The sequence below is a fragment of the Helicoverpa zea genome, chromosome 1, assembly GCF_022581195.2.
Source record: "Helicoverpa zea isolate HzStark_Cry1AcR chromosome 1, ilHelZeax1.1, whole genome shotgun sequence".
In the NCBI taxonomy this organism is placed as follows: Eukaryota; Metazoa; Arthropoda; class Insecta; order Lepidoptera; family Noctuidae; genus Helicoverpa; species Helicoverpa zea.
This window is the reverse complement of record NC_061452.1, coordinates 4,409,651-4,437,504: the sequence shown is the minus strand read 5'-3', so window position 1 is coordinate 4,437,504 and position 27,854 is coordinate 4,409,651. Positions and strand designations below refer to the sequence as shown.

Genomic DNA, 27,854 nt, shown 5'->3' with positions numbered 1-27,854 from the left:
CGAGCATGCGTGAGAGTGTATTCTAAATTTGAATTTTGTACAATTGCTAAGAAATTGGTTAAACCTTGTTTTGGACTAATTGCTGGCAGAAAGTTCGTCGGTGTTTTGAAAAGTTTTTGAAGTGATTTTCAGGAAAATGATGATGCAGTTTTAATTAATGATTAATGTACTTTTTTGTTAGATCAAAACATTTTTGAAAAACTATGCGTATTTGATAAAATTTTCACCTGCTCTAAATGGGCTATACTGATGATTGATGGCAATGTTAAGAGTTTCGGTGTTTTAGTGTAAAGCGTTCTATTGTTTAGATATTGTACCCACGTGTTTTAAAATATGGCTTTTTCATAAATAAACACTACTTAGAAGAGTATCAGTACCTTTGGCTGCGACAAAACAAAATTAAAGTAAGCAGTGCCGATCACAACCCGTCTCCTATCGGACTTTGACATTTAAAAAATACCAAATTTTGTGATAAATGTTAAAATTAACCACATGAAAAATTCTGAGGAGGGTTAAAGCTATCTTAAAAGTCAAATTATTGCCTCGTTGAAGCTCTCGATAACTCCATAGGTATCGGGTTACTAAACAACGATTTAGCTGAAAGGGAGAAAGAATTCAAAATTATTGGCCAAACGTATGTTTCTTAAGAAATGAGCAGCTAGCCAATTATTGTTATGATTTAAGCAGGAAAGTGCTGCAGATGCCAGAAAATGTCGGTGTAGGCATGTTTATTTAATAAAATATCCGTGGGATGAAAACACGCTATTTGAACGCTCAGACTCATAGATCTTCAGAGGTCTACGGAGTTTCCCAAGAGACGGGGTTGTTTAAAAATCAGTAATTACGAGACCTTAAGACCTCGTGCTCACAGTCTATGCGCTATTTTCTGTATTTTAAAGAATTTCAAGACTTTTAAAAATGTCAAAGTCCTAAAGGAGACGAGTTGTAATGGGCACTGCTTACTTTAAATTGGTTTCATCGCAGCCAAAGGTACTGATACTCTTCTAAATAGTGTTTATTTATGAAAAAGCCATATTTTAAAACACGTGGGTACAATATCTAAACAATAGAACGCTTTACACAAAAATACCGGAACTCTTAACATTGCCATCAATCAACAGTATAGCCCATTTAGAGCAGGTGAAAATTTTATCAAATACGCATAGTTTTTTAAAAATGTTTTGATCTAACAAAAAAGTACATTAATCATTAATTAAAACTGCATCATCATTTTCCTGAAAATCACTTCAAAAACTTTTCAAAACACCGACGAACTTTCTGCCAGCAATTAGTCCAAAACAAGGTTTAACCAATTTCTTAGCAATTGTACAAAATTCAAATTTAGAATACACTCTCACGCATGCTCGGCTAACTCTTTTGATGCTAGAAACATACTACAATCATTTAAACAATTTGAAATACACGTAAAGTCCTTAAAACTAAGATTTCGCATAGGTGCCCGTTTTTTTTTGCAAAAGAGTGTATATGCCTCATTAAAATACAGCTGATGTAGTAGGCTTCGGTACCCACATTTTATAAGAACTGGGATTTCGTAGTTTGGCCTGACGTAATCAATGATGCAATTTGATAAAGTAATTCGTCACTTTTTAGCGGCCATATTGCTTCTCCTAAGTCTGCGAACTGTATTGATATCTAATCCGTCATGATGACTTTCCTTTCAACAGATAGGAGATTTACGTCGAGGCGATATCTTGATAACCCACGCGACTGACATCGGTTGGTCTCCTTACTTCCCTCTCTTGACGGGCATCGTCACGGAGCTTGGAGGACTTGTCTCGCATGGTATGTAATTACTGTACCTTCTAGAACTTTTTAACATCTTCACTGTTTCACTTTACATACACCAAGATTGCAGGGAACCCAGAGTACACTGACCAGATAAATGTTTAATCGTGTTTGACAATGAGAATGTTTCATGTGTCGATTATGCACTCCATATTTGAATCCTCCACAATGTTCATAGCCTATCAAATGCTGGGCCTTCTTGATCCTACTAAACTCATCATTTTCTTCAGGTGCCGTGATAGCACGAGAATACGGCTTACCGTGTATAGTGGGCGCAGCGTATGCTACAGACACATTCAAGACAGGAGACCTAGTAAGACTGTCAGGAACAAAGGGACTGATAGAGAAAGTCGAGGTTGCAGAGGAGAAACAAGAAGCAGAAGAAAGTGAAAATAAGGAATGAGAAAGTTATAATGTTAAGTACCTACCTAAGAAACCTGTTATTGTTGTATTATTAATAAAAGTTGGTTTATAAAAATAAAGGTGTATATTTGAAAAAATACTAGAAAAAAAAAAACAATAGACAATATAAAACATTCTAGCAAATCAAAAATCAACACGACACTGACTTATTGTAGACAAACCACAATAGACGCACCATTGTCTCATGCATGAGACATAGAACTCAGGTAGTTTCCAATTTCTCTTCCGAATATCGGAATTCACTTTCGAAAATATTATCGTCAATGCAACAATATAAATTTCTGGTGGTCACGACCAATTTCACGACACCTCATACCTTAAGTAACAATTAGGAAATCAGTAGGGCTCACTGTTCCTCGATTTCTGTTTGGTGGGTCATTCTTCGACGTCGTTAGCCAGCATGAGGAGCTCGTAACAGTTGAAGGCGAAGGGCCTGCCGAAGATGACGACGTGGCAGCGATAGTGTGGCTCATGTACCGCGCCCAGGAGATGGTCTCCGCGGTAGTGAACACGGCCTATGTGGACTCCCGGCGCCACGCGAACTGCACGTCCTCCTATTGAACCTCCTCGCCATGCCACCCAACGCACCTCTGCGTTGCACATCACCTAGAAAGGGAATGCCTCTTTGGTTAGGCAGGTTAAGAATTAAATTCAAACTGAATTTGAAGAAAAAGGGACTCTTGGTAATGCTGATTTCTGAATGTCACAAATTCCAAACAAGGTTTAATTTTAAGACACCATTTTTTCTTCAGAATTTCAAGCAGTTGAAAGGCATCATACCTGGTATTTAGTGTAGCGATGAGCCGCTCCTTCTGCGTATACCAAGCAGCTGTGTTTGGATGGATATAACGCTGCTGGAAGCACTTTACTCCTGAAAATTAGCAAAGTTATTTATCATTGATTGAAAAATATTCAAGCTAAATATGATGACGAATGATGTAACTTTTCTAATGGGTTCGTCCATCACGTTTAGCCATCACTTGGATCACACACAGCTACCTAGAGATATCTGACTACTAGGAAACGTTCAACTACACCTTATTATCACATTGACTTGAAATCGCGTTAAATACCTGTGTGTAGTCCTGGCTACCCAGATGACTTCTCCGTCGAAGACGCCAGCGGCGACGGCACCGCTGGGCACCGCGCCGCAAGCGCTCACCACCCATACCGGGCCGGGCTTCTTCCACGCTGGCAAATAGTCTGAGCAACAAGATGAGCATTAGCTAGCCAACTTTAATGACTGTACTACATATCGTACTAGCGACCCGGCCCGATTTCGCACGGGATAACAGTATTTCCCCACTATTTAATGGATGTTATTATACATATAGAATTTCCACTTCAATCTCTCTATTAAAAACAACCGCATCAAAATCCGTTGCGTAGTTTTGAAGATTGAAGAAAGGAACATAGGGATATAGAGACAGGAAAAAGTGACTTTGTTTTATACCTACTATGTAGTGATGCTAAATTACCAGACCAGACGGCAAGATCCCGATCATGCGATTTGCACTAAATAACGTGTTTTTAATGTAAGTCTTAAACTGGTTTCCAACAAACCTGCAATAACAGTACTATACTTCTGCTCCCAGGATACTTTCAAAAACATGTCATATTTTATCCAGTCCTTTGAATATCCTTCGATTTTCTTTTTCAAATGATTCCAACGCCTGTTTTTATTAGAATTTAAGTTTAATTTAATTGAAAGGAAAATTACTAATAACAACACAATATTTGACTTACATTTGATGTAAAGAATTTTTATCAATAGAGCCCCATTCCATAGAATCAGTTTCTTTAATCTGTGAAAGAACATTTATTTATTTATACTATATTATTTTTACTTATACATAAGAACATTTATTTACATTTATTTATTTTTATATAGGCATTTCGTTTAAAGAGAATTAAAAATTATTGATTATTAATAACTAGCTTCGGCCAGCGTTTCATCCGCACTACGCCATAAATGGTCTATCTAATCGTGTATTTTATTTGGTGCAGTAGTTCCTGAGACTAGCGCGTATAAAAAATTAACAAACTATTCACTTTTAGAATATCATTCGGTTAGATGATGATTTAATAAATACATACAACCAAAGTGAGCCACTGCGTCCATCTGTTGAACATATCAATGATCTCCAACATTTCTTCTTGACATTCAATGTACGTTTTTGTCTTCACTGCGACCGGCGTAGGAGAGACGATCTATGTACGCAATGATGTGATTTGTTACAAGACTAAATCATTTCCAGTATTAAAAATTAGTTCACACCTCAAAATTTTCAATAGTTGTCTTTTTGGACTTACCTCTTTATTCCTATACCGTGTATGCAGTCGATTTGTGAGTTGACGACTAAATATGCAATAGTGACGCCATTGCAAAGATTCGGTACATATTCTCCTATAGAACAATGACCACGTGTCTGTATTTGCATCTGAAATGTTATTGACGTCTAGTCATAATGTGGATAAAACTAAATCAAATTGTCACTGAAATAAATACCTTCACTGGTTATTGGATTAAGCTGGTAAGCTAGGGAGTGGTTGACGATCTCCTGGATCCAATCCCGCCAGGCCTGCAGGTTCCACATTAGACTCACCATCATAGCGTGCCAGTCAACCATTTGATCCGGCGATATGATCGGAGTACCTGTTCAATTAATATTTAACTATTATCATTGATTTTCTACATACATTAAGTTACAATTATGCCTTCTGTACTTACGAGAGCTGTATCCACTTTTCGCTTGCGTGATTTTAGATGTTTCAGACGCTTCAGGTGAGGGGAGGTTAACCACAGAGTGTTTTTGTTGGGCAGGGATGCTGACGCTTGCAGGTTGCTGTGGTTGTTGTTGTTGTTGTTGCGTTGTGTTGAAATTACAATAATTAGACGAAGAGAAATATGAAGGAGGAGTCACTTCCAACGTGTTTGGTTGTTCAGCCTCGTAAGGCTGCACTGCTTCTTCTTCTGGCAGTTGTGGGACAAATTGCATACTGCCATTTGTATCTACATGTACATCTTGGAATAGATTTTTAAGTGGTGAGGATTGCTTCGCCACCTGTATAGGCGATGATGACGACGATGTGAAGTGCGAAGAATTAGAGGAACCCGCAGATGATATTCGCATGGAATCGTAACGCAATTTGCGTGAGGTGGAATACAATAAGTAAGATGTAGTTGGGCCATGGGCACGGCATTCAGGCGTGGGAGTTGGTGCTGGGCAGGCTGTTTCGGAATCGGGGTTTATAAGTGAGGATGTGGGGATTTGTTCGGGGCATGTGGTGAAAGATATTTTGGGCCCGGGCCCGAAGTCTTGCGAGGGTGGAGCCGCGTCGCGCAGTTCCTGCGCCACTCCATGGCGCGAGCACGTGCAGCTCGGCCGCGCCACGCGCCGCAGGATCTCGTCGCACCACAGCTCGCACTGCACGAGCACGTTCTTGTAGCACTTGCACACCTGGATCACTTCTGCGGAGACAATCATAAGTAAGTGCTGCAGCATTTATATGCTTATCTCAAGTGCGCGGGATATGAGGAATATGGTGGATATTAACCCTAACTGTTAGTGATGAATTTTCACCTCTGTTTCTAAGTATGAGCATTATAAATGCCGACTAGTCATAAGGTCAATGCTAAAAAGTTCATGTAAAGTATACAAACGACATTGTGCAATGCTAATATAAAATAATTGTAACAAACAGCAATTATAATGACAAGGATGTAACCTTACTTGGATGTAAAAGATAAACAGCCAAATATATCGTAGCATCTTCGATGACCTCTGAAAACGATCCAGAAATTAAAATTAGGCACAAAATATAGAAAAATAGCCCAAATCATTATATGATAAAGATAAGTGGAAGGACGGTACGGTTACAAATTTGTAAATCTTGTTTACAGTGAGTCAGAAGAGTATCTTACCATCCATAAGAGCCAGCATATTGTTGTTTTCATATTCTTTTCTTTTCTCATTCATCAAGTTATGCAGTTTGATTTGTATTTTCCTGACAACGACGGGGTCTGCGGCAGGGACAGCCAGTTGATCAGTAGTTTTCCCACGCAACCTGAAGGTTATTTGTCATATTTACGATTGGATGTTACAAACATGGACGCTAGCCACTTTCAATCGTCTTTTTGGAATCAAAGGCATCAGATGATATTGATGTAGATCACAATAAAAGCACCCTGTTATTAATCAAGACTACGATAAATAGATAGATACTAACAGGTCAGCACCGTGTTTGTAAGATTTGCGAATGGGTCCATGTCTTAAGAGTGCAGCATCTCCCTTTTTGCGAATCTCTTCCTCGAGAACTTTCAACGCATCGGTTTTTTCGGCTAATTTAAAGCTGTGTTAGTAAATGTGCATAGAATAATACATAATCTTAATATAATTATAGAAACTTACCATGAAGCATAACATACGACGTCAACAATGTTGCTACTTCAGCAATGACCTCTGAAATCAAAGTGAGTATTAGATTTGTGATTACAGATTCATTTCAGGTAATAGAATTACGCATAACGTACTCGTAAGACGACATTTGTGCGTGGAATATCGATAGCTTTTGGATGTGGAATTTGGCTTATTTTAATGATTCATGGCTTCGTGTCAAACTTACCATTCATAGTCTCCTGGTCATATCTGGCTTCGTTAGGCGGAACACTTGCCATCAAGTCCTGAAGCCTTTTTTGGGTTTCTGCTTGCAACGTTGGATTGGGACGTTTTATTTGGTCCTGAAACGACGTCAACTGTCGGAGGCTAAGAAAACATAAATACGATTTTTTAAATGTGGACGCAAATTATTTGCAAGTTTATGAAACATGATTCATAACTGAATATTTATTTTATTAATTTAATGGGAACTAACTATTCAGAAGATTCTTGATATGTTTTCGGGATGTCTCCTTCAATCAGAACAGACTCTCCGGCTGCTTCCATTTCTTCCAACAAGGCAATATAAGCCTCGATTTTCTCATCTGGAAAATCGAAACATTTGTTGAGCATTTAATTTTGAACGGAATTCAAAATAAGCACTTGAAGTATTTCTCTCACCAGGTTTGGTTACCATACCCGACAAGAAATTTGCAGTTTCTCTGATGTGATCTGCAATCAAGAAGATTATGAAGGGTTTTAGCATCATTTAGGTAACTATAACAGAACCATTTTCAGTTGTATGTAGTTAAGCGGTGCGACTGAGTCATAGAGGCTTTCGAGTTTAGCTATAATTTTGTGATTGTATTTTTGTACCTCTCATTTTCGCATTCAACTTTCTTGCCATCGGACGAGTACGAATCACGTCGTCTAATTTTTTATTCAAGTCATTAGCAACTTTATAGCATGGTTCTTCCACGTCCAAAGAGCCGGCTTTCTTTAATCTGCAATTGTATTTTATCACATGAATCGCAGCCTTATTTATTATAGTTTTTCACACATTACAAAACAATGTACAAACGAACTTAACGCCTCAGGCGTGCTCTAGGTACCAGTCAACCTTTGGGTGGAGGAGAAATATCCTAATTTTATTTAAGCTTACAATTGGGCGTACCTAAATGGTACTTGTCTTTCTTTTATAGATTATATTACATTATTTTGCATTACGCACTAGGGCTTTCAATACCGGTATTACGGGATCCCGTAATACCGTGATCACGGATATATTTTGGTCTTTTTTCAATACCGGTATTGACGAGCCAATACCGTGATTACGGTATTACAATCTTTTTATAATTTTGATTATTGTGGTTTGTTGTAATAAGTAGCTGGAAGTTGTATTAAATAAAATAAATAATCACATACTCCTAAGATATATAAGGTACTCATATTAGTCTCACACTTCACACTTGTGTATTAAGCGCCAACTTTTATCTCCAGCATACCCGCCCGCACCTATCTTAAACGATCGGTTTAGTCGGTCCAGCGAGCCAAACGGCGTTATTGTTTTGTTAGTCAGTACTTAGTAAAGAGACATCTCATCACTAGGATATATCGCCAATCTACTTGGCAACGCTGCAGAGACTCCAGAATAGACCAGATTTCAACCGAGTCGATGGCCTTCTCATAGTCCACAAATGCTAGACACAGGCCCTGATTATACTCTTCGGTCTTCTGTATAATCTGTCGCACTGTGTGGATGTGGTCTATGGTGCCGTATCCGCTCCGAAACCCAGCCTGCTCCGGTGGTTGGAATTCGTCTAGTCTTCGCGTAAGTCGGTTCGTGATCACTCTTGAGTACAGCCTATATACGTGGCTTAGGAGGAAAATGGGTCGATAGTTCTTCAGCTGGGTTTTGTCTCCCTTTTTGAAGAACAGGACGACAACACTCCTACTCCACGCCTCTGGAGTTCTCCCTTCAAACAGGACGGCGTTAAAAAGCTTCTGGAGCTCCCACAGTACGGGCTTACCACCTGCTTTTAATAGCTCTGTTGTAATGCCATCCTCGCTAGGGGTTTTTCCATTTTTGAGCTGTCTCAGAGCGATCTCGATTTCGGCACTGCTGACTTCTAGCAGGTCTTCGGTGAAATGGCGTGTTAATGTGGCTCTAGAATCCTTATTTCCGGGATCAGGTCGAGATGCATGCGATGCGTATAACCGGCCATAGAAGTTTTCCACTTCCGAAAGCACTGCCGGCACCGAAGAAATGACTTCTCCACTTTTTGTGGTCAGCTTCGTCAAGTGGCTTCTTCCAAGAGATTGTACGAACACTTTTGAACCCCGATTCAGCTCATTTGCTCTTTCAATTTCAAGAGTATTGGAGCACCGGAGGTCGCGTCGTACGTGCTTGTTGATCTCTTGGTTTAGAGCCCGCTTAGCTGACGAAGTGACAGGCGGGTTTTCACGTCGTTTCTTCATAAGCCCCAATGTTTCTTCCGAAAGCTTTGATTTCTTGCCATAACTCTGCATGTTACAGAATCTCGAACCTTCCTCCCTGAGGATCCGAACCACATATTCGTGGTTCTGGTTAACGTTGTGGTTTCCAGGGCGGCAAATCGGTTCTCCAAATTTGACTGGAACTTTTCAGATCCTGAAATGGTTTGGAGCAGTGTTGGTCGGAGCCTGGCCTTCATCAGACGGAAACGTTCGGAGTTGAAGTTGATATTCAGAGAGCCTCGGACAAGTCGGTGATCGCTACCGGTATTAAACCTATTGATCACGGAGACTTCTCTGAGTATGTGCTTCTTGTTCATCATGATGAAGTCAATCTCATTTTTAGTCATAGGGTCGGTGTTATGATTGGACGCTTTTTGAAACTAAAGGATTGTGTTTTAAAAGTTTTAATCGATTTAAAATTAAACTCCGATTTCGAATTGGACGAATTCCATTTGACAATATTAAAAAATATTTACAACAGCCTTTCTGTAGTCAAAGTAACTGTATTAGTAAACGGGATGCCAATTTACTAAAAGCGGATATTGCGCTAAAATATATGTTGACGAAGTTAGATGGTCAAGCTAATGACTTAAGATAAAATCTTGCAAAAGTACTTCGAAGACGCATAAAGGAGCGACGACTTTTAATATCTGGAGTATTGCAATATTTGCATGACCGACAATACCGTGATCACGTGATCACGGTATTGAAATTTCTAATACCGGTATTGATACCGGAATTGAAAAAATCCGGTATTTGAAAGCCCTATTACGCACGGACCATGCATAGTTCGATTTAATATTTAGTTAGATACCGTTGGGAGGCATAGAAATAAGTTTCTGCAGCGCCATCTACTTCTGTGAGTATTTCGTTACCACGCTTCTGCATTTCTGATATGAGGGCATCATTCACGATGGTGTTGTAACCTGGCACGTAAATCAGAGTTTAGTATTACTCATTACATTGTTGTTTATTATTTAAAGATCCGAGTATTGAAACTCACTTGTTGAAACAAAGCATTCTGATAATCTTCGAGCAGCCTCAATGACGACATCTGAGAAAAAATAAATTATTCAGGACATGATAAATATGAAATTATTGTGTCTTTGAGTAAAATTGTCGCATTAAGTGATTATTACCTTGCATACAGTCATACAATTCTGGTGGCGTGACTTCGCTGACTAAACCATTAAGTTTCTTTTCAAACTTCTTGTGAAGGCGTGCCGTATCACCGGATTCTTTTACTGCTTTATCAACCTTCATAGGCATTGGCGACCTCAACCTACGTGGAAAAGGAAAAGAGGAATATATTTTTCTTGGTACTCTAAAGGCTCCGAAACTACTGGACCGATTTGAAAAATTATTTCACAGTTTGCCCGAGGAACATCTAGGGTATATTTTATCCTGATACTGGCATTAGTCTGATTGCATGCTTTTGAGATTTCCTCTAATCCGGAGTTCCCACAGAAAATAGAACTGAGGCTGTGCACTATTAACTCGGTTTCAACTTTAACAAGCAAAGTTGGTGGTTGGTGTTCAAAACTATTAATTTTACTAACATAATGAACTTTAAATGGGTGGTGGTTTACCTGGTGTTGTCAACACCGACACATGAAGAGCCTGTGTTGAAGACATGTGATAAAAAAAAATTGAAGATGTGTTCCTACCAGTCTGAAGCCTGTCCATGTGTCATGGTGGCTTGTGGCTGTGCATAGAATACTTCAGTGCCATGTGCTCGCAGATGACAGTGCAGAATGTCTAGTGCAGTTTCATGTTCCCGATCGTAATCTGAATGCACAGAACTTAGTTTAGTTATAAAAACTACTTTCGACAATGTAGGCAACAAAGTTTTATGTAAGTAATTATGAAATTTAGGCAAAATCATAACAAGGTTAAAAGAAGAAATATTATAATGCACTTACCAGCACCTAGTGCTCCACCGCGATATTTTCCTAAAATGATAAGGGTCATATTATTTTCAGAACAGGACTAAAGCATGAAATATTTTAATGATTGGAGACTATATAAGAGTTGTACCTGGGCCAGCGGCTTCCTGTTCTCGTTTATACTTTTCCACTTGCTGTCTGAAATACTCCTTCTCCCCTAGCCTCAATTTCTCTGCTTCTTCGTATTTTCGGAATGCTTCTGCTTCTTCTAATCTGCGGCGGCGTTGTTCCTCAGTTTCACCACCTGGATACGCAGGAGGCTGCTTTTGGCCGTAACTAGCTACTCCTCCTACTTTGACCTTTTTACCATCAGGACCAATAATAGGGGCACCCGCGGTTTGAGCACGAGTGACACCACCAGGTTGTTGTTGTCCATCAATGACAGCTTCTTGAAGGGCCCCACCGGGTCCAAACTCGGCGCCAGTAGGACCTTGACCAACGGAAACTGAACCATCCGGGCCGTAAACTGTTCCATCAGGGAGGTATACTGTTCCATCAGTGGCGTACACTGCTCCATCTGGGGCGTACACTGTTCCATCTGGGCCGTATGCTGTTCCGTCTGGGCCATATACTACTCCTGCTGGTTTAGGGCCAGGACCACTCGGGACTAGACCAGTTACACCAGGGGCAGATGGTACACCACGAGCGCCGTGTGCACCAGGTGCATGTCCTGAACCAGCTTTACTCGAACTTGGAATATATCCAGCAAGGTTTTGATCAACTTCTCTAGGACCTTGATCACCTCCACCAGGCCCTACAACTACTCCACCAGGCCCTAGAACTACTCCACCTGGGCCTTGAGCAACTCCTCCAGGCCCTTGAACAACTCCACCAGGGCCCAGAGCTACTCCATCAGGGCCCAGAGCTACTCCATCAGGCCCATGAACTACTCCACCAGGACCTTGTATTACTCCACTAGACCCTTGAACTACTCCGCCAGGGCCTTGAACTACTCCACCAGGGCCTTGAACTACTCCACCAGGGCCCTGAACTACTCCACCAGGGCTTTGAACTACTCCACCAGGGCCCTGAACTACTCCACCAGGGCCTTGAACTACTCCACCAGGGCCTTGAACTACTCCACCAGGCCCTTGAACTACTCCGCCAGGGCCTTGAACTACTCCACCAGGGCCTTGAACTACTCCACCAGGGCCTTTAACTACTCCACCAGGCCCTTGAACTACTCCACCAGGGCCTTGGACTACTCCGCCAGTCCCTTGTATTACGCCGCCAGGACCTTGTTTTACACCACCAGGCCCTTGAACTACTCCACCAGGGCCTTGAACTACTCCGCCAGGCCCTTGTATTACACCACCAGGCCCTTGAGCTACTCCGCCAGGGCCTTGTATTACTCCTCCAGGCCCTTGAACTACTCCACCAGGGCCTTGAACCACTCCACCAGGGCCTTGAACCACTCCTCCAGGACCTTGAACCACTCCTCCAGGCCCTTGAACTACTGCTCCAGGCCCTTGAACTGCTCCTCCAGGCCCTTTGACCAGACCTCCTTCAGGTCCTTGAGTTACTCCTCCGGGTTGAACTACTCCTCCAGGCCCTTTGACCAAACCTCCTTCAGGTCCTTGGGCTACTCCTCCGGGTCCTTGAACCACTCCTCCAGGCCCTTTGACCAAACTTCCTTCAGGTCCTTGAGCCACTCCTCCAGGCCCTTTGACCAAACCTCCTTCATCTTTAATGACGCCTCCAGGCCCTTTGACCAAACCTCCTTCACCTTTAACGACCCCTCCAGGGCCTTGCACAACTTCTCCGTGGCGCTGCACAACGGCTCCCGATTTATCTTTTTCTGAAGCTTTCCCAGCCGTATCTTTGCTGAGCACTGCACCACCTGGACCTTTTTGCACCGTACCATCAGGGGCATAGACGGTGCCGTCGGGCCCAACAGTAGTACCTCCAGGACCAGCACTTCTAGGGCCCGCACCCATAGCTGCAACTGCTGCTACATCAGAACGGCCACCACCTGCTGCTGCATCAGAACGACCACCACCTGTCGCTGCATCTGTACGGCCAGCAGCCCCTGCTTCACTAACGTCTCCAGTCCCTTTCTGCTTGGTCCGATCATCTTCCGCGGCTCCGGCTCCGGCGGTTTTTGGTTTTCGCTTTTTCTTTTTTTTACCAGTTCCATCATCTTCTTCTTCTTCATCTTCTTCAGTAGCACCTGCTTTAGCCGCTTTATCGCCAGCAGGGCCAGCCGCCACTGCAGCTACTCTACGTTCTTCTCTACAATAGAAAATTACTTAAAATTATTTTATGTTCTTATAGAATATTACTGTTCTGTCTATGTCATCTATCTAAAGGTCTGTCGTTGCTTTACAATATACCTACCTGACAGTTCTCATTTCTTCGAGCGACGCATTCTTTTTGGCTTAGTAAAAAGTAAATAGGAAAAAACTTAGCTGATTGTTACTTATTTGGTAATTTGCAAAGATACAATATTTTGAAGGGGGCATGACTCTTTTTTTGGGAGGCCCTTGGAATTCAATGCTTCATTAACCATGCGCAGGTTTTAATTGACCATCAAAATTCGTCACCTTTTTGATCGTTTATTTTATAGGTACAAGTAGTAGTTGGTGTGGCTGGGAGAAATGAGAAATGATCAGAATTGCTAGAAGCAGCACCTCATAAAACCCTTAATTCTTCTGCTTGACTTTTTTCTCTCAAAATTTGGTAAATTGAAGTAAATAATTGTTGGGGTGTCTGAGGTTTAGGGTTTGCGTATTTAACGTGAGTTATTATGTTGTACGGACTAAAAACTGGACTAAAATTTGTAGTAATCTCTTACGCAGCGGCTTTGGCATCAGCATTAAACCCAGCAGCATCCAATGCTGCCAATTGCTGATTGTCTAATCCACCTTGGGAAAAAATAAAAATTATAATATTTTAGCGAACTTTTTGAACATTTTAGCGAATGTTATAAGTGAACTTACTTTCCTTTGTAGCCTGCGTAGCAATATATTTCGCTGCGATTTCAGTAGTTTCTAAAATATTTCAAAAACGTTATTCAGACCATAGAGGAAGGGAATCGAAAATAAAATAGAACGAAGCAAACCTTCCATATGTTTCTTAGCCAAGGGTTTATCAGCCGGGATATCTTTTGGAAGAACGGACAGTTGATGTTCAACCTTCTCCAAAATAACTGGTGACGGATTCTCGCTCTTCAAATTCGGTGCCTGGGTCAGCCTGACAAATTAGATATATTTAAAGTAGAAGATAGACCATCTCGCGAGCCTTTTCCCAACTATGTTAGGGTCGGCAGTAGCTGAGTTTAACAAAGTTTAGTCAGGTTTCTGACTACCTGTAACGACTACCACAGATGTTCGATGACAACCGGGGCCTACAGACAGTTTCACGTGCCCTCCGAAACATAGTCATTGCTGTCTAAAATATATTTAGAAAGTACATATAAACTTTGAATTAGTACTGGCCTGACCTAAAATCGAACCCACACACTCTTACTTGAGAGGTTGGTTCTTTAGCCAGAAGGCCACCACGACTATTATTACTAAAGTAAGTAAAAGATTAATAAGACGAAAGTGGTAATTCCGTTGCCACTGCATTCTCAAATCAATTAAGATTTTTGTTTTGATTTGAAGAATATTCAGCAATAGGTGTAACTCAGGCAATTTAAATTATTTTGTATTAGGTACTAACATGTCCGCTATTTGTTCATGAGTTTTATTAAAATCACCAACTTCTATGAATTCTTTATTCTTTTCTTTTTTCAAACTTTCTTGGATAACTTTCATGGCCTCACCTATAAAGAACATAGTACGTTTATTAGTTTCGTTAAATTAGATAAGGATTCTATAAACAAAAAAAAGTGTTTTACCTCTTCCTTTTACTGCATCTGTTAAGTGAGCCGCACCTTCTTTTGTAGATTCTAAAAAAAATATCATTTATTATTTCGTTTTACAATATATTTTTCCAAATTTATGATGTGTTCTGCTTTTCTATATAGCATCTATAGGCAACTTTTGTCTTTGGAAGAAAATTTTGTCGCCTTTGAAATTGTTAATTTTACCTTTTAATACAGCCGCCATCTTTTTATCGGGTACAACAGCTTCTAATTTCTTAACCATCTCCTTGTTTTTCTTTTCATCGTGGGCTTTTGTAACACCCACTGGGGCATTTTTGATTCTACAATTAAATCGAAAGATATTATTTCAAGTGCCTACTAAATAAACTGTGAAAGACGCTGCTTCATATACCTAAATATTTTGTAATTGACTTTATTTGTTATTTTAGGTTGTGAAACGAATATCCTTATGCCGCGATCGTTGTGCATATAACCATAGAAATCTAAAAGTGTGTAACTTATATCATTCAGAACTTACTCTTCTCCGCCCTCTCTGTAGGTCATCTTGTACGCACCATCTTCCCCTATGATCTTATCTCCTTCTCGGGCCATCAAATCTCCTAATACTTGACGCTTTTCAGCGTCAGCTGAAATTATCATTAGTGACCATGAGAATAAAGCAGAGTCCATATACATACAATCTATATTGTGCACCTGCTATATACCAATACTTACTCTCTGGAACTGGCGCCGACAGGAACTTGGCAGTATCTGCGACTATGCCTGAGATAGAAAAAATATTTGTAACTCAATCTGGTTCATGACAAATATTCTACTTCTAATATTGTAAGTTATAGGGAAAGCTGGATGGACTTTGGAAATGAGGTAGGTATGTAACAGTTGCATAAAATATTTACTTATTATACAATAACATGGAGGAGTACCTGGCATTTGTTGTGCAAACTTTGCATTTGGCTTGTCCTTAGTAATGTCAGACAATTTACGTCTAACACTTTCGTAACTGGATTTATCGACTTTTTCGTTAGTTAGAGATGGAGTATTCTCAACCCTAAGAAATTGATAACATTCAAAATGTAATGTTAATTAAATTTTTCAGTTTAAAATAGATAATTGGCAAACCAAACGATTAATTGTACAAACCTTCTCGCACCATCGGTATAAGTCTGGTCATATCCTTGCAGTTTGCCAAGTTTTTCTTCTCCTTTATCCTTCATTAGATCCACCATGTATTCCATTGCATCCCCTGTAACAATTTATGTAATTAGTACTTGTCTTTTCTCATTCTTCATTACCCGTCTCTTGCAAAAATTTACAGAATTTTATTCTTTACCTTTTTCAACTGCGTGGTTTGCCAAATGCATTGCTGCCTTTTCCATGGTAGCTAGAAAATAAATTGTGTCAAATTACTGAAATATTTTCAATATTAGCTACAATAACACTGAGATTACTTTTAAAGAAACTTTTATATTGTGAAAGAAACAAATATTAATAGTAACGCATCACTATCCTTGATGGGCTCTTAATACAACATGGGTAAAGTTATTGAGTCGTCATTATTACGTTTTAATTCTTCAGCAACAGTAGGGGCTAGTTGCGTTGGTACGCCTCTTTTCATTTCGGCCACAATCTCGTGGGCCAATTCGACGGCGGGGGAAGGTTCGTGCTTCACCCCTGGCTTCAGAGCTTTTCTTGGCTTTTCCTCTGACATCACTGATGATTGTGATGGCAGCGGTGGTTGCGTACTAACGCTCATCTCTGACCCTACATCGGGGATCGTCGTCTCAATAGGACCCGCGTTCTCCAAACTATCCAAGGGATAAGCAAATGTATGAATAATTTCAAAATATTATAATATTTTTATTGAGAGAATGAAGAAATACTTACGTGTCCCCCGCATCAGCGTAGCTCTGTCCGTACGATTTGTATTTATAAAGTGGTTTAGTCCCTAATGACTTTTTGACTGCCGCCAAAAAGTTCATTGGGTATGTATCGCCAGGCTCGCCACCTAATGAAGTGTCCAGTATATTGTTACGATCACAGTTATGCTATATTGTTTTTATCGAATACTACTATTATTAATGTCTTACTTCTCATGGCCACCGCTTGAGATAGATGTTTGGACGCATCATTGATCAAAACTGAAAGCAAAATGATTATATATTAAAACTAAATATTATCAAGTAATTTTGTAAAGTAGGTGTCAGGCAACTGTTTCTTTTATTTACTTATTTAGTGAAAGTGACAAGGACATTGGTTTAACTTGGCCCCACGTTGGTCGCCAGAAATTGAATCCTTCTAAAATATTAGAAGACATCGAACTTCGATAAAAATCAAATGGTATTAGGGTTTGCAAGACCAAACTATTATTAACATGCAGGTATGCATGTTATTGGACGGTAATAAGGTTCTACCTTTCATTGGAATCTGTAGGTCTGGAGGTGTCACATCCTTCATGTCTTTCGTAAGTTTCGCGTTTCCTTCATCAGCAATGTCTTGTACCGGCAGAAACGGGACGATTGTAGGAGCATTTCGAATCCTAAAAAAACATATTTTAATTTAATTTTGTGAAAATCTGGTTCTTACGTAAAAAAATACCACATTATTTGAAGACCTACTCTTCCGCTGCGGTATCATAATCCATTGTATATTCATTTCGACTTGCGAAAACATTCTTTGGATTTGTTTTCATCATTCCTAACAAGGCGTTCATCGCAGGACCTAAAAAACAAGATTATGAAAAAAAAAGAAATACGGTATATGATTGCTGTAGGTATTCATTCGCGTCACAGTATCTTATTGAAATAAATAAGAGAAATATTATTCAAGTCATTATCAGTATTGGAAAAGAGTATAGGTTAGGTACTAACCATCTTAACAAGCTAGGTAAGAATTGTAAAGAACAAACCTCTGTCGCGGGCAAATGCAGACAAGTAATTACCGGACTGGTCAATTATGTCTGAAATAATATAGTTTGGTTAACACTGGTAAAACTCGCAAACAGATTAGAAGCATTCAGTCAAAAATTTCAGGGTTCAGGGACCTTTATTGTGTTACCGACCTTTCATCTCATTTGTGTGATTTTTTGGCGTAGCGGCATCTACAGACTTATGGAGTGCAGTTTTAAACATATTTGCAGTCGCAGGATCGGGTCGTGCGTTCGAAAACCCTGGGGCTGACTTTAACCTGAAATCGGACTTAAGTTTTCGAACTTCTTCCTTATACATGGCATGATTTAAATAGGCATAATATAAATACTTTTGTCTAGGATACAGAAAAGTACATACGCGTGAGCCGCTACGCTTTTAGTAGGAAGCGCGGGGTCTTCACTGAACTTTTCTCCTCCTGCCTTATTCAGTTCCTTGACCAGTAAATCAAACACTGGTCCTCGTTCAGCTATAGAATCATTATTTAAGTAATACAACAACTTTTATACGATAATATTTTATTTCAAAATATGTTCATGATTTAGTATTCATTTTCTACGATATTTGGAATCGTTACTTACCACTTTCCACAGCTTTTTGAGATAAATATTTCGAGCAAACATTCAACGTGTCTATAAATAAAATTAAGCATATTAGATTATCTTCTTATTGATAGTTGTATATTATATTAATAATATAAACGTTCTATTTTATACCCGCCATCTCTTTTTGCATTTCTGCCGGAGTCAAATTTTTGACTGCTTTTGACATTGCCGAATATAATTCCTGTGATAAGTTTGGATCGTCATATTCTGAATCAAGAGACTCAGATTTTTCAAGCCTGAAAACCAATTGGACTACAGTTTTTGTTTTATTTAGCATTAATTTACTACTGACATACTTCTGACAAATGTTTTTTTTATTTAAGCTTATTATTATACTAACTCCTCGGCTGCCTGGGCGTATGTCCGTTGAACTTTACCCCTCTTATACAATTTTTCATTCTTCTTATTTTTCATTGCACTGACTAAAAGTTTAAATGCCTTGCCCTTCTTTTCTGCAAAGTGAATCTTTATTACAGTGTCTTTGTCTATGGTGATAGATAAACCAAGCCAATAAGCTATCATTGAATGAATATACGAAAGTGTACTGTACAAAAACCTTTGTATCTTAAGTGTTTAATAAATAATTTTATAAAACTGATTTCATACTATTATTTTCTGCGTTCTGTGCCAAGTACTTCGAGCATATATCCACCATGACTGAAAAGGAATAAATGAATAGAATATCAGGCTCATTCGGATTTCAGTACCGAGCTACCATTTAAAAGGAATGTTTCTATTGTATACCATTCATGACTTTGTCGAGATGATCCGGGATGATCTCCTTCGTTGCGGCTGTTAGTTTCTGTCTAATTCTATCCGATACCCTTACGTTGTAATTTGTAGCTTTGAAATCCTTCGCTCGTTTCAACCTTTAAAAAATATTATGGCTTGAAAAATCACGATACCTATATGCTATAGGTAGGTACCGACTTACTAGTAAATATGTATAATAGGAGAAAAATGTTTTTATTTGAAGTTCCCCCTGGTGGATACCCCGAGGAAACAGCTAGCTAGCACAACCTTATGCATACATTATTTGATTATCATACAGTGAAGGATACAGAAAACAATATGGTCGGTAACGTTACCACATATATCGATTACTTATAAGAATTATCTCACGTGTCAGCTCCCTCGCCAAATGTTTGTTGGAACTTTCCGTGCGAAATCAATTTCTCGCCGCCTTTTGAATCCATTGTGTCCGTTAATATTTCGAAAGCTTCCTTCATGTTGCCTGATTTTATATAAAAAAAAATAGAAATTTCATAAGACAATTTAGATGACAAAGGATTTGAATACTCAGAATATTATAGAGCCTGCAATTTTACACTTTGTTCTGTCTTACCAACTCACCATGAAACTTTGTATAAGCGGGTGGAGCTGAAAATAAAAAAACTTATGTAGAAAATTCTGAATATCAACGAGTACCTATAGAAATGGACATTTTACCTCCCCACTCAGAGACATTTAATGGTTACTTAAGCCATTCCTTAGTGAAGGATTTGTATGACATTCCGTTACTAAGGAGTGACTTAAGTAATCATTAAATGTCTCTGAGTGGGGAGGTGTGTCTTTGAAGGCTAACTTTAAGTTTAATTACCTGAAAGCAATTGTCCCGGCGCACCCTGAAACATATTTTAGAATTATGAGCGTCAGTAGTCTTTATAATTATTATATTATTTCACGATATAAATCTTCATTGCCCATCTGACACAAATGAACACCACGGATTTTTGTCATGGAAAATGAAAAAGAAAACAGTTGTAGAATACAATCAGATGAAAAATGAAGATTCAAGTAAAAACAATTTTGAAAAATTACCTCGATCCGCCGTGTTCACTTGTAGAAGATAGAAAGGGGAAATGTAAAAACAGTTTAACAGTATATTTTGCTTTATTTTTTACATTTTAAAATTATACTATATTCGATATTGCTGTTTTCAGCTTTTCGTTTGGTAATAATTTATTCCGATTGATATGAGGGGTAATTTCAAGTTGGTGCAGTTGGTTGAGGTCTATATACATATGCTTTCTCAAGGACTGTTTCTACATCGTCACCGTGACTGTGTATGTGAGCATGACTTTTAGGATCCGTTATTTCCTTCTTGAACTTAAAGTCAGGCTTCATTATTTGCTATTAAATGAATTAAGATTTATTTATTTATATAAAATTTAGGTGCATTTAAAAAGTTATTCGAATTCCGTAGGATACTTACACCGTCGTCATCGGTATACTTTCCATCGCCATCACCTCCGTCGCCTCCGTCACCCTTGTGGCGCCCGTATATATCTAGAAACAAAAACGTAACTACTGAGAATTTCAATCAAGCAAAGAAATTCGAAGTACCTAAGTATGTACCATGTACCATAGAATTTTTATATAAGGAGAACATGAAGGTATATTAATTATATTATTAATGTAGAGTTGCTGCAACCCAGCAAACCAGCTGCAGTGTTAAGAAAACGCGTAACAAAAGGGCTGATCAAAAATTTACTTACTACTCTTTCTTCACTTCAGGGCTTGAAGCTTTCTCCGCTTCAGGTTTTGGTGGTTCAGTGCCTGAAGGTTTTGGTGATGGGGCGGGAGTAGCTTCAGTCTGAGGCGTTTGACCTCCTGTGGCCGGTGTCGCTGCCTCGCCCGGCGTGGCTTCAGATTGTGGCGTGGTTGGCTCCGTGGCTGTCGAGGTCGGCGTGACGCCTTCAGTAGTCGCCCCAAGATCAGGCACGATGGTTCCAGATTCACCCGGAGTCACGTCCAGTGGCGACCGGTCCTTATCGTGCGGCTCACCTTCCGGCCTCACCTCATCCTCGTAAAACCTTTCCACTTCTTCTCGCAAAATGAGAAACGTACCTTTAGCTGTGTTGTTAAGCTCTTGACATCCGAGAAAATTGGGTATGGCAATTTATAAAGAATTGATTTGAATTTGTAAACAATTGTTCAAAGATTTAGTTTTGTTAGGATAACCAGTTTTCTCGGAACAAAATATATCAAGTTCAAAATAGGAAACAAGTCAATGAACGATTGTCACAATTTCAAATGGCACGGCTTACCTTAAGCTGTTGATTTATATCTTTACAAGAATGTACCGCCGACTCCAAAGAAAGTGTTGACAATTATTCCTGACTACTTTACCTGGCCACTAGGGTGTCTACTATAACGTGAAAGTACTTACCGTCGTCTTCATCGAAATCCATCATGAGCATTCTGTCATCTGATTCAGATAGAATTTCGTCTATCCAAACTGCAACCTGAACAATTGAAATTGAGTTCAGAAGAGATGATGCTAATGCTACTATGATGTCGGTAAGTACTTAATTTTGATTTTTACCTTATCCGCCATCTCCATCATAAATTTCGCTTTGGGGTGATTGGATCTTCGCGAAGGCGTTCTCATGTGCATGTAACCGCAAATCTCGTCCAAAATAATATTAGACAGTCTTAACATGCTGTAAAAATAACAATATAGGTACTTATAGTTCGGCCATTCAGAGAATGCGTTCCTGACACGTCGCGATTGAACTGACGACGTAACTTTGCAATGGCGTTGCAGTTACGATAAAAATATTTTTGCTGGTTGTTTACCGTTTTAACAATTGAGGAGCATTAAAACAACATTATTATATCAATAATCAATGAATGTTATAATTTTGTGCCAAACTGAGTGTCAAATAACTTGGTAAACAATATTTTTCTAAATCTATACTGCGCTATTACAAGGTTATGTCAGCGGTTTATATTTTGTAGTGCTGTGCTAAAAATAACAGGCAAGTATCGTAATCTGTTCTTATACAGTTATAATATAAAATAATACGTTTTGATTTTCTTTTTAAGAATTGGAAAATAATGGACTATAAGACTTAATTATAACGTTTATGAAATATAAAAATAAAACTATGACCAAACCGCATTTTTATACTTAGATTAAAAATGGTAACCCCAAATGGCGTTATGGGCCGCCATTTTGTGACGCTAAAACAGTCGTCCGTTGTCGTTTCGTGCGCATAGACCACGTTTTTCAAGTGTTTTCGATCTGTTTTTATTTGATTACCCGGCTTTTGTTAGACCGAGATATCAGGATTGATTCTGTTATTGATAATAATATAATTATACATGTAGGCGAAGATGATGATGAAGACACCACCTCCTCAAGCAAATCGGAGTCTGATTAATATTCTGTTCGCACATTCAATTCAATGTACTTGTAACAAAGAATAAATAAAACAATTTTATTATATGAATATTACCTTTTTTTGGTTTCCACTTAAATAACTAAAATATAAAACAAATGATTCCGCCAATTTAAAACGAAAATAATCTTAAAATAATGCGGCGGTTCATTTTGAAGGAACGGTAACGAACTCAGTGTTATGTTGTGCCCATCACTAGTCGTGACTAACTGATAGGTGTCAGGAACGCATTCTCTGAACGGCCGAAGTATAGTACATATTGTGTATCAGAAGTTATTATGAAGCAGGGTAGGTACTTGTTATAGTGCACTTCATATTTCCAAATCAGTGGCGTAGCGTGGGTGTCTGCCACCCGGGGCAGTTGTCGATTTTGCCGCCCCTTTCCGTGTATTTTTTTTAACAACTGTTACTAGCCGTTTGTCATTTTTAACCGACTTCAAAAAAGGGATTTTTTTTTGTATCGCCGTTAAAAATCATCAAATGACCCTTCCCGCTGTGGGTTAGCAGCGGTGAGGGAGTGTCAGACTCTTACTGACTAAAAACCGTCGTGTTCCGTCGAAGGCCTTTTATGTTCCAGAGCCGCGGTAACTCTTTCGAACAACCCGCAGCCCCGGCAGAAGAGGGAGGTTCTCAAGTAGACTTTTCTTTTATATCTTTGTTACTTGATTTCTTGAAGGTTTTTAAATTCTTTTAGGTACGCAGGCTAGCGAAGTAGGTACCTATAAGTATATATGAAATTGAAATAATTTAAAAAGCGGGGCTACTTTAAACTGTTTAACAAATGAATTTAATATACTGGACTAACACTTAAATTAGTTTCCATGGAACTATACCTAAGCGTGAAATTTGCCTTGTATCTAGGTAGGTATTGCTTATAGCATTCAAGTTTATCTAAACCAGTGGTTCTTAACCTTTTAGTCATGAGGGACCACTTTAACTAAAGTTTGTCTTGCCGGGGACCACCTCATCGGTTTACCTAAATTAGCACTCTGCTAAACGCATGTCGGCAGTTGTGTAAGTAAGCAAATGCAAATAAAGATAAAATTGGCTATGTAGTTACCAAATGCGCGAGCGAAGCGAGCGCGAAATTTTTTCAGACTTAAACCAAATATTACGTAAAAGGACAATGCTATTCTTTGTATGGAAGTTGGGCTCAAGAGTTGCCCACAGTAACTGCATAGTGTATTATGTTCCATAGGCTTATAATAGGTCCCAGACCGAAATATTTCGAAATCTATCCCAGGAGTGCTGAGAAAAACTGGTTTGACTCTTATTCAATACTACGAAAAATATGCTTACGAACTCTTAACTATTCCACTTTTATTACCTTAATTGAAATGCATTATAATATTAATCGACAAATACGAGGTATTGAACGAGATTTTTTTTTACCGACTTCAAAAAATGGAGGAGTTTCTCAGTTCGTTTGTATTCTTTTTACGTAAGTACGTGCATAACTCCGTCGTTTACCAACCGATTTAAACAATCATTTTATTGTTTAAAAGGATTTACTTTCCAAATAGTTCCAGGGTCCAGGGTCTGGTGATAGAAACCTTAAAACATTATGGAACTCTCGGAAATTGTAAGCACATATCGAATAAAAACTTGTCAATCGGGTATATGTCTCCGACACCACAAAACTGTGGAGGTTAAGACCTGACCTGACGATGGAGACGACAGTGAGACGAGGGAACTCCTCAACGGTATCTATTTACTACCTCGTGTTTGAGCTTATTTTATTCGTCTTGATAAGATTTTTCCATTGCCATTAAGGATATTAATTGCATGACGCTACTCGAACTTAGGACTGATTGTGGTAGATAGAGACTGAAAAGCAAGAGAAACAACAATTACCTTTAAACGTCTATTTCTGTTTTTTTTTTTTTTTATCCTGTTAACAGTGAAACCACTATCTATCTGATATATATATCTCTATCTATCAAGAAAAGAGGTTGTTAGGTTTGTGGCTGCTTAAAATGGCTTGCTAACAATGGCTGGCTAACATTAGAACTGGTTTTTCTCGGGACCTCTGGGACCGATTTCAAAAATATTTGCATTCCGTCTTAAGAGTGAAGTAAAAAACCTATTTTAATCATTCCCACTACTGGGCAAATGGCTTGGGCTTCATAAACTGACTGTTCAAGTTGGACATTAGAACCGAGTTTTCTCGGGACCTCTGGGACCGGTTTCAAAAATATTTGGATTCCGTCTTAAGAGTGAAGTAAAGAACCTATTCTAACCATTCCCACTACTGGGCAAATGGCTTGGGCTTTATAAAGTAACTGTTCAAGTTTAACATTTGAACCGGTTTTTCTCGGGACCTCTGGGACCGATTTCCAAAATATTTGGATTTCGTGACAACAGTGAAGTAAAGAACCTATTCTAACCATTCCCACTACTGGGCAAATGGCTTGGGCTTTATAAAGTGACTGTTCAAGTTTAACATTTGAACCGGTTTTTCTCGGGACCTCTGGGACCGATTTCCAAAATATTTGGATTTCGTGTTAACAGTGCAGCAAAGAACCTATTTCGACCACTTTCACTACTGGGCAAATGGCTCAGGCTTTGTTAAGTGACTATCTATGGAGAACATTTGAACCGGTTTTTCTCGGGACCTCTGGGACCGATTTCAAAAATATTTGGATTTCGTGTTCAGAGTGCACTATGGAACCAGCTGAAACTACTCCCACTGCTGGGCAAACTTTGAGCCCACACCCTGGCATTGTCCTTTAGCCCAAACGTACTTAAGTTTTTGTTTGTTGACAGATGCAAAAATAAGGGCATATCGTTTTTAAATACGCGAGCGAAGCGAGCGCGAAATTTTTATCGTACTTAAAAAAAAAAAAAATTACGCGCCCCCACGCTACGCCACTGTTCCAAATAACGCTAGGCTGGCTAGGCAATGGCTAGGCATTGATATGACCGAAAAAAAACAGTGTTTCGTTAGATCTATCAAACTTACTTCATCACCGCCTTTGTAGGATTTGTAAGATGGGGCCAATTAAGACGAAGTATACTTAATTCTAGCTAAGAAATTATTACCCAACTGTCAAGATGTGATGTTTTATATTCTTTACTTCCAAATATCAAAATCCAAGCATTTCTAAAGCTGAAGACCTGAGCCGAGCCAGAGGCATAAATATGTCTAGCTCGGTATATGGATTAATGATAAGATTACCTATATTGTTACTTGAAGTATGTAGGTACTGCAACTTACCCATCAGCCAGGGAATATCGTCCCGGTCTTGACAGTCGCTGCTGAATGCCCCTAGCGAAAGCCACGGTGGCATTTCGTGCCCAAAGAAATCTTTTCTCACCGACCATAGCCAGCATGTCCTTCTTAATTTCGTTAATTTGTTCGGTTCTAAAAATAATATTTTCAAATTTAGAAGTTTACACGTGCCCAGTCCTCGGGGTCGGCTTCTACTATGTAGGTAAGTAATTGAGTAGATGCAATTTAAAAACTTACGCGGCAGCTTTCTTCTTAGTTTTTTTCAAGTTGATAAAATATTCATAGGCTTGATCTGGCTTGAAGGGTTCATCGGCATCCAACATAGCTCTTAAACGTGCAATCTGGCAACGAAATATATTTTTTTAATTCTGATGCAACGAATTAAGCTAAACTATATAGGTATCTAAGTACAGTGTCGAAACTAGGATGGTGGCTGTGGTGTCCAAGAGGATCAAGATGGGGGGCTAGTTCAGGGATCTAGCATCAAAATCAATCGCAGTGATTTATGAAGTTCTTAGGAACACAATACCTATGCACCTCACGCTGGATTTTTGTAGACTGAGAATTTAAATGTAGAATTAGGGCTACACCGCCTATCCTCAATGTCTTTCAAAGTTTACTTGAATATTACCGTTTCTGGAGGAAGAGTATACGCGTGTTCGCGCCACATGTATATAATATTGCGCCGGAGTGGTTTCGACATGCGCTCTAGTCGATCCGTGAGGATTGCGCCGTGTTTGCGCAGACAGCGAGCATGCGCCCGCATAGCTCGCTGCGACATCTTCACATCTGTCGCTTTTGGACCCCTGGAGAAATTGTACACTATTAACTAAATAATTAGTATCAAATACATGCATAGAGCAACTAACATTGCCTGCAAAATAAAAAATCTTATTGCGTGTCTTAATTGCGTCCAGATATCGATGTAACTACCTAACAATCAATCTTTGAGCAATTATTGATTTGATGAAACTCCCATTAGGGCAGTTTCACACTATGGTCCACTCGGTTACAGAATGGTGTGAAAACCAACGCATGTTTTGCGCACTGAACAGTTTTTTTATTATTTTCTTTTGTGGTTCGATGCGTTCAAAGAGCGGAGTACATGGGAATACTAATTGAGATTGCAAACAAAGTAGGGTAGTGCGAAACCGCTCTTAGGAACAAAGATACTAATACCCTATAAGGTCTTCAATACCTGGGTCTAGCTGGCTTAGGAGGTGGTCGTAAAGGTTTTCTTGGTATAGATTTATGCTGCAGCCGCAGATCGTGTCCAGCTATGATGGTATCTGCCACGGATGGTGGGGCTGGTTCCGTCGCGTATGGTGGATATGGCGGGAACGATGGCATTTTCGGAGCAGGCGTCGCTGTTTACGGAAATAATATTTTTTAAGGACCTCACGATATGGTTCTTAGTAGGAATAACAGGTTTAGTAGGTATACTTATAAGGTTAGGGTTTTTAAGCCCGATTAAGCAACATAGACGTCTTGTAATGTAATAGTATATTCTATTAACCTAAGAGCAAAAGAACGAAAGATATTTGCGAAAATCTGATCTTCGTGACCTTAAGACGATGTCAATTTTTGATAGTTTCATTAAGATGCTTTAATTAAGGCGTGAACATAAATTCAGCTCACTTGGAACAATTTCGCAGTTTGGGATTTCATAATTTGCTGAATCTAGGTATATACCCGTATAGTCTGTTCAAGATATGTATATTACTTATTGTGTAATCTGAATACTAGTATGTATAGCTGACTAGCAATAACTACCAATAAGTACATTTCATACAATGACAAGATTGTGAAAATAACAATTTTCAAACTAGATAGGTATGTACTTAGTTTGAAAAGAGCGTCAAATATTGTGTAAACTAGTGGTAATCAAATGTGCATTCTACACTACACAACCACCACAAATTATATTCAGATTATAATCATGTTATCCAGTTCGTACCTTCTCCAACGTCTTCTACATCGGAGACGGGCATCTCACTGGGAGCCAATTCTGACGGTGTAGCAGACAT

At 39.2% G+C, this 27,854-nt stretch overlaps 2 protein-coding genes across 2 annotated transcripts in view; one reads left to right on the top strand and one right to left on the bottom strand.

Annotated features, from left to right (window-relative positions):
• LOC124631837 (putative phosphoenolpyruvate synthase) overlaps nucleotides 1–2,284 on the top strand; it is a 12,207-nt gene extending 9,923 nt beyond the window's left edge. Inside the window, exons 22-23 of the mRNA XM_047166467.1 lie at nucleotides 1,686–1,803; nucleotides 2,037–2,284. Of these exons, the coding sequence (XP_047022423.1) occupies nucleotides 1,686–1,803; nucleotides 2,037–2,209 (291 nt within the window). The 3' untranslated portion in view covers nucleotides 2,210–2,284. The remainder of the gene's footprint in view (nucleotides 1–1,685; nucleotides 1,804–2,036) is intronic.
• LOC124646052 lies at nucleotides 2,270–27,854 on the bottom strand. The gene is made up of 58 exons (XM_047186078.1): nucleotides 27,785–27,854; nucleotides 27,026–27,194; nucleotides 26,459–26,633; nucleotides 26,065–26,168; nucleotides 25,813–25,959; nucleotides 21,737–21,854; nucleotides 21,581–21,656; nucleotides 20,907–21,234; nucleotides 20,799–20,854; nucleotides 20,624–20,697; nucleotides 20,009–20,033; nucleotides 19,762–19,788; nucleotides 19,531–19,642; nucleotides 19,153–19,277; nucleotides 19,015–19,065; nucleotides 18,749–18,860; nucleotides 18,516–18,644; nucleotides 17,938–18,140; nucleotides 17,785–17,835; nucleotides 17,495–17,597; nucleotides 17,291–17,415; nucleotides 16,967–17,017; nucleotides 16,764–16,884; nucleotides 16,440–16,684; nucleotides 16,210–16,260; nucleotides 16,020–16,122; nucleotides 15,803–15,927; nucleotides 15,594–15,641; nucleotides 15,397–15,505; nucleotides 15,084–15,199; nucleotides 14,892–14,942; nucleotides 14,714–14,816; nucleotides 14,112–14,242; nucleotides 13,990–14,040; nucleotides 13,845–13,914; nucleotides 11,142–13,282; nucleotides 11,027–11,056; nucleotides 10,772–10,892; nucleotides 10,244–10,386; nucleotides 10,108–10,158; nucleotides 9,919–10,030; nucleotides 7,485–7,612; nucleotides 7,290–7,340; nucleotides 7,105–7,213; nucleotides 6,856–6,995; nucleotides 6,642–6,692; nucleotides 6,460–6,571; nucleotides 6,155–6,297; nucleotides 5,964–6,014; nucleotides 4,961–5,701; nucleotides 4,739–4,885; nucleotides 4,543–4,688; nucleotides 4,327–4,440; nucleotides 3,976–4,034; nucleotides 3,793–3,902; nucleotides 3,303–3,432; nucleotides 3,010–3,100; nucleotides 2,270–2,835 (listed from the first exon to the last, which is right to left on the bottom strand). The coding sequence occupies exons 1-58, from the start codon at nucleotides 27,852–27,854 to the stop codon at nucleotides 2,605–2,607; spliced, it is 8,907 nt and encodes a 2,968-aa protein (XP_047042034.1). The 3' UTR covers nucleotides 2,270–2,604.

Bases quoted from the DNA above. Each gene is read 5' to 3' on its own strand.
- LOC124646052 (XM_047186078.1), bottom strand. From the start codon at position 27,854: ATGTCTGCTACACCGTCAGAATTGGCTCCCAGTGAGATGCCCGTCTCC. The intron at 26,634-27,025 runs GTATTGAAGACC...CAATTTCTCCAG, and splicing joins CCTAAGCCAGCTAGACCCAG to GGGTCCAAAAGCGACAGATG. The intron at 17,598-17,784 runs GTTTGTTCTTTA...CTTGTTTTTTAG, and splicing joins TGCATTTGCCCGCGACAGAG to GTCCTGCGATGAACGCCTTG.